General features: G+C 41.6%; 1 protein-coding gene across 1 annotated transcript; it reads right to left on the bottom strand.

Annotated features, from left to right (window-relative positions):
* Positions 1 to 2,744: 2,744 nt before the first annotated feature.
* LOC109213071 lies at positions 2,745 to 5,216 on the bottom strand. Its single transcript, XM_019376822.1, has 2 exons — positions 4,196 to 5,216; positions 2,745 to 3,133 (listed from the first exon to the last, which is right to left on the bottom strand). Exons 1-2 carry the CDS (start codon positions 5,214 to 5,216, stop codon positions 2,745 to 2,747), a joined length of 1,410 nt encoding a protein of 469 aa, XP_019232367.1.
* Positions 5,217 to 6,011: the final 795 nt, after the last annotated feature.

Here is a 6,011-nt window from a genome sequence, read left to right as displayed (position 1 = left end):
ATTCGTATTTTTTCTGTGATTGTATTTATTATGAATAATTTTGGCCCATAAGTTTTCTTTCTCTTCTTTGTATCTCCATGCTAAGGCTGTATTGAAAGAGGAGTTTTTCATATGGGTATTAGGTATTCCTAGACCCCCTTGCTTCTTAGGCATTGTGACTATACTCCATTTAACTAGATGGCATTTTTTCTTATTCTCCGTGCTACCTCAGAGGAAGTTACGTTGTATTGCGTCAATCTTATTTAGGATAGTTTTGGGGAGATCATAGATCTGCATGACGTGGTTTGGAATTGCGGCTAGGGTGGCTTTTATGAGGGTTGTCCTACCCGCTATATTAAGGAATTTAGTTTTCCAGCCTGTTAGTCTATTATTGAGTTTATCCAGGATATACTGGAAGTCTTTTTTTGTGGGATTAGTGTTAGGCATAGGGAAGCCTAGGTATTTCCCAAAGTTATCAGTGTAATTCATAGAGAACCAACTGCTGATGTGGCTTTTTTTGCTTATAGGAGTATTCTTGGAGAACACAATTTTTGATTTCTCAAAATTTATTGATTGGCCCGAAGCATTACAGAATTTAGTGATAGTGTCAATGATAGAGCTGTAGGTTTTTTGGTTGGCTTCAGCTAGGAGAATGAGATCATCCGCGAAGAAGAGATGTGAGAGTTCCGGGCCTTTTGGGCTAATTTTTATTGGGGTCCATCGGCAGCAGTCAATCTCGTGGTCAATTAACCTGGAAAACATCTCCATGCATATGATAAAGATGTATGGTGATAGGGGGTCCCCTTGTCTGATTCCCCTAGATGGTTCAAAGAACTCCGTTCTAGATCCGTTAATCAGGATAGCAGTTGAGGTAGTAGAGATACAGGACATAATGAGTTTTATAAGGTCTGGAGGGAAGTTAAGGGAGGCTAGAGAAAATCTGACGAAGGACCATTCTATTTTGTCGAATGCTTTTTCCAAATCTATTTTAATCATCATTTTTGGTTTTTTCCCTTTGGAGTTCTTGAAATGATGAAGAACTTCATTGATGATTAGAGCATTATCCGCAGCCCTTCTTCCTTTTATGAAGCTAGTTTGGGTAGGGTGGATAAGGGTGGGCAGTAGTGTTTTGATGCGGCTTATTATAATCTTAGTGACAACTTTGTAAGCAGTGTTACAAAGGCTTATGGGTCTGTATTGCCTAATGGTTTCTACATTTTCGCTTTTAGGGATTAGGCATACTAGTGTATTATTCATACTATTAAGCATTCTTTTATCTGAGAAGGAATCCTGGCAGAATTTTATGAGAAGATTGCTGGTTTCTTTCCAAAACTTTTGGTACAGAATCGGATGGAGTCCATCCGGCCCTGGCGATTTATAAGGTTTGAAGGAATCTAGTGCCCTCCTAATTTCTTCTATAGAGGGGATACTACTAAGGGAGATATGGTCCTGGTCCTTAATAGTAGAGCTGTAGGAGAGGTGATTGTTTTTGAGCAAGGATTGGTTGTGGTTTGTGGTGTAGAGCTTTTTATAGAATTCAATAATATGTTCCTTGATGGGTTTTTGTTCTTGAATCCAATTTCCAGCTTCGTCTCTTAAACAAATAATCCTGTTTTTCCTTCTTCTTTGCATTGTGGTGATGTGGAAAAATTTTGTGTTTGCATCCCCATCCTGGATCCATTGGATCCTGGATTTGAGTTTCCAGAATTCCTCCTCTTGTCTGAGTACGCTATTGTACTCATGCAGGAGATCGTTTTCTAGGTTTATTAGGAATTGGCTATGGGGATAGTTTGGAGAATTCTGAATTCCATTTAGTCTAGCTAATAGGGTACTTTTTTTTTAAAAAAATATTGCCGAAAGTAGTTTTGTTCCATTCTATAGCATTCAGACTAAATTTCTCTATAGCTATTGAGATATTAGGTTGGTTCGACCAAGAGTTATCCACTAGAGCCCTAAACGTGGGGTGAGATAGCCACATAGTTTCTAATCTAAATATATTATTATTAGTAGGGAACCTTTTGAAAAATTCTAACATGATAGGGCAATGGTCAGAATGGCTTCTAGTTAAATGCTTGATATTTGCGTCTTGAAATAGCTCTAGCCATTCAGTATTTGCGATACATCTATCAAGCCTTTCCATGATAATGTTTTTGCAATTTTTGCTCTTATTAGTCCAAGTGAATCTTTGCCCTTTAAAACCTAGGTCTACTAGACCACAATTGTTCATACAATCTAAAAATTTGGATATTCTACTGTAATTAATAGGCAGTCCTCCAAATTTTTCCGATGCACAGGTGACTTCATTAAAGTCTCCCGCAACTAGCCAAGGACCCTTAAAATTTTTTGCTACTATTTTTAAATTTTTCCACAGTATTAATCTTTCTTCCATAAGGTTACTAGCATATATAATAGAGCATAACCATTTTTTTGTTGAGTTTCGTACCTTTACCATGGCGTGTATCTCTTGGTCCGTTCCTCCAATTTGATCCACCATTGTATCTCCATTGTTCCACATGAGTACAATACCTCCTGAATTTCCATTGGCCAGCATTTGAATTGAGCTGGTGTAGCCGAAATCCTGGACCAGAGTATGGTGATCCTTCATTTTTGTTTCTAGCAGCGCGACCAAACTAGGACGATGATAATCAAGCATAGCTCTAAAAGCTCTCCTAAATTCTGCTCCATTTGCTCCACGACAGTTCCAAATAATCATATTCATGCTAATGTTTCTAGTTGATACACCCCTTCCCTGGCTGCCCGAGGAGTTATCTTCGTTCCTCATCATTTCCTGTTGCGTCCAATAATGGGAGAACATTGTTGGTACTAACACCACCGCATGTTGGTAGATGCTCGGTGGGTTCACCTTCCTTATGGAAATTGAGCATTTCCTCAAATCCACCGGGCAACTTAAGATGAATCTTTTTTCTCTTCTTGCTTGGAATGCCATTGTTTTTGGGTATCTTAACACTCCGTGCTCCACTATTCTTTCCGTTGGCATTTCTTCCTCTTCTCCCTCCTCTTCCATCACGTTCGAAATCTGGTTTTGTGGGGTTGGAGATGGTGTTTGAGTTTGGTTCGATGTTTGAAGGGTGGAGCGGGGTGATGTCCTGGGCAGTGGGGTTGAGGGTGTGTTGTTGTTGGGCTGTGATAGTGGCTGTGTTTGGGCAGCAACCATGTAGGGGAATGAGGTTTGAGGGTTTGCATGGGGAGGGTAAATGGGTAGGTTTGGGTGGTGCATGGGTGTGTGGTGTTGGTGTACTGCATGGGAGCTCCAAGGTGAGGGGTGGGGGCCCATATTCATGAGCATGGGCTGTTGGAGACTCAACCATGGTCTCATCATCACATTGTTCATGCCAATTTGCATTCCTTCCGTCACAATTTGGGCCAAGTATGAGGGATCCCCTATTTGTATTATGAGATCCCTCCCCTCTAGTTGGAGATTTATGTTTAGTGCATGACCCATGAGGCCCCATTCCAACCATGATTGGGGGGTATGGTTCGGTTGAATTGGCCTTGTGGTGAAGATGAGTGGTGTTTGGGGTTGTGGAGGGGTTTGTGGTCTTGTCCATACATTCCTCCTTGGCCTTTGGTGTCTCCTGTTTTGGTTGAGGGGAAGTCTTGGCATTGTTCAGGTTGTTCTTGCTAAGATTGTGGGATGTTTTTGCTTTGAGTTCCTCAGTGAAGCGATCCGTTTGGTATTGGTCTAATAAGGGAGTGTGAGGTACATTTTGTGGTACTAGAGACTTGTCCTTCCTAGGGTTTAGGGTGTCTTGTACATTAATGATGGTTTGACTTGAGTTTGACAAGGGTTGAGTTTGATTAGTACTAGGGATTTGTTGTGTGAGATTGGTATCTTTCATGGGCAGAATGGGGGCTAAGGATTGTGTGCTACCTAAGTTATGCATTAATGAGGGTGTTGAGCTTTTTGTAGGTCTCTTTAGGTCTAAGTCCATGGCTTGGGATGGGGAGTGATGTGCCGTCGGTCCAGAGTAGGCGTCTAAGGGGTAGGAGGTAGGAGTTGAAGTGATATGGGAGTTATTGCCTAAGGGATTTTGTGAGTTATGAGGGGAACTTGTGTCTTCTATGCTGTTTGTGACAATATCCTTAGGGTAAAGACAAGAGAATGAGTTTTTGGTGAGGTTTGGATTGGTAAGGTTACCAGGTACTATACTCATCACTTTTTGTTGTTGGGTAATAGGAGTTATAGTACCGTTACCTCCCTTCTTGCTATTGTCCAGCGGCTTTTTACTCTCTTCGTCCACACTTTGTGGCTTTTCTTCTACTTTGGTTTCAGCTTTTTGCCATTTTTGAGTATTGGTTATAATTTTCTTTTGGTTAGTCATTGTCTTATGGGTATCAAGGTCATTCCTGGTAGGGTTTTTATCTTGTTTTTTGTTTTTCTTTTGGTGTGATACTATAGCCCATTGGTCTATTTTTTGGGTAAGTGTATCCACCATGTGAGGTTTAGCCATGGAAGTGGACGAGCTAGCTTGTTCCTCTGCTGGTTTTTGTGCTTGGTGAGGGCAGTTACTCACACTGTGACCAAGTCTGCCACAATTCGTGCATAGTAGATTAAAACCTTCGTAATGTTGTATATGTTTTACAATCACAATGAAGGTTTTAAGGGGTTGTTCTATGGGTACCATGACACAAAGTCGAGCATACTTACCCCTTAAGGCGGATTTGGTGCTTGCGTCGATACGTATTAGTTGTCCCAACTTCTGACCAATTTTTTGAAGGATCTCATAGTCGTAAAATTCCGTAGGTAGCTCCGGAAGCCTTGCCCATATAGCTGAGTAGGTTAAGGCTGCTTTTGATGCTACGAATCTGGGTTCCCATTTTCTAACCGTGAGAAATTGGTTCCCTATGAACCATGGCCCTTCATGAAGGGCTTTGTTATAGTTTTCCTCTTTGGTAAACTTTATTGAATAGTAGTCACAACCTAAATCTATTAGAGAAAGGTTTTCTGTTGGCTTCCATATTGCATGGACTTTTTTCTGGAGAAATTGATAGCCTATTCTCCTCCCAAAGATTTTAACGATGAGGGCACTCGACCAATTTTTATATATACGTTTCTTATCCGATGAGGTAATGGGAATGAACAGTTCCGAGTTAGGGTAGTTGTTTGTTTCATCCTCATGTATATCGGAGACCATATTGGTTTGGACTGTGACTTGGCTTCCTTCGGGTTCTTTATTTGCTTCATTGCCCGTTACCAGTGTGTCTATGAAGGACATCTTCTTCGTTGGAATGTTGTGTTATCAGATTTTGTTTCAGTTTTGTTAGTGCAGGCTTCATTGCATATTTCCATATCCATGGTAGTAGTTTCTAGGTTGGTCGAAACTATATTTGTTCTCAAGGTTATACTCTCGTTTGAGGCAGGTGGAGTTGAGTTTTCCTTAGCTAGGATTATTGGGGTGTGATTCGNGGTTGAGGGTGTGTTGTTGTTGGGCTGTGATAGTGGCTGTGTTTGGGCAGCAACCATGTAGGGGAATGAGGTTTGAGGGTTTGCATGGGGAGGGTAAATGGGTAGGTTTGGGTGGTGCATGGGTGTGTGGTGTTGGTGTACTGCATGGGAGCTCCAAGGTGAGGGGTGGGGGCCCATATTCATGAGCATGGGCTGTTGGAGACTCAACCATGGTCTCATCATCACATTGTTCATGCCAATTTGCATTCCTTCCGTCACAATTTGAGCCAAGTATGAGGGATCCCCTATTTGTATTATGAGATCCCTCCCCTCTAGTTGGAGATTTATGTTTAGTGCATGACCCATGAGGCCCCATTCCAACCATGATTGGGGGGTATGGTTCGGTTGAATTGGACTTGTGGTGAAGATGAGTGGTGTTTGGGATTGTGGAGGGGTTTGTGGTCTTGTCCATACATTCCTCCTTGGCCTTTGGTGTCTCCTGTTTTGGTTGAGGGGAAGTCTTGGTATTGTTCAGGTTGTTCTTGCTAAGATTGTGGGATATTTTTGCTTTGAGTTCCTTAGTGAAGCAATCCGTTTGGTATTGGTCTAATAAGGGAGTGTGAGG

This window comes from Nicotiana attenuata, unplaced genomic scaffold, assembly GCF_001879085.1.
Source record: "Nicotiana attenuata strain UT unplaced genomic scaffold, NIATTr2, whole genome shotgun sequence".
NCBI lineage: Eukaryota > Viridiplantae > Streptophyta > Magnoliopsida > Solanales > Solanaceae > Nicotiana > Nicotiana attenuata.
This window is presented reverse-complemented; position numbering and strand designations above follow the sequence as displayed.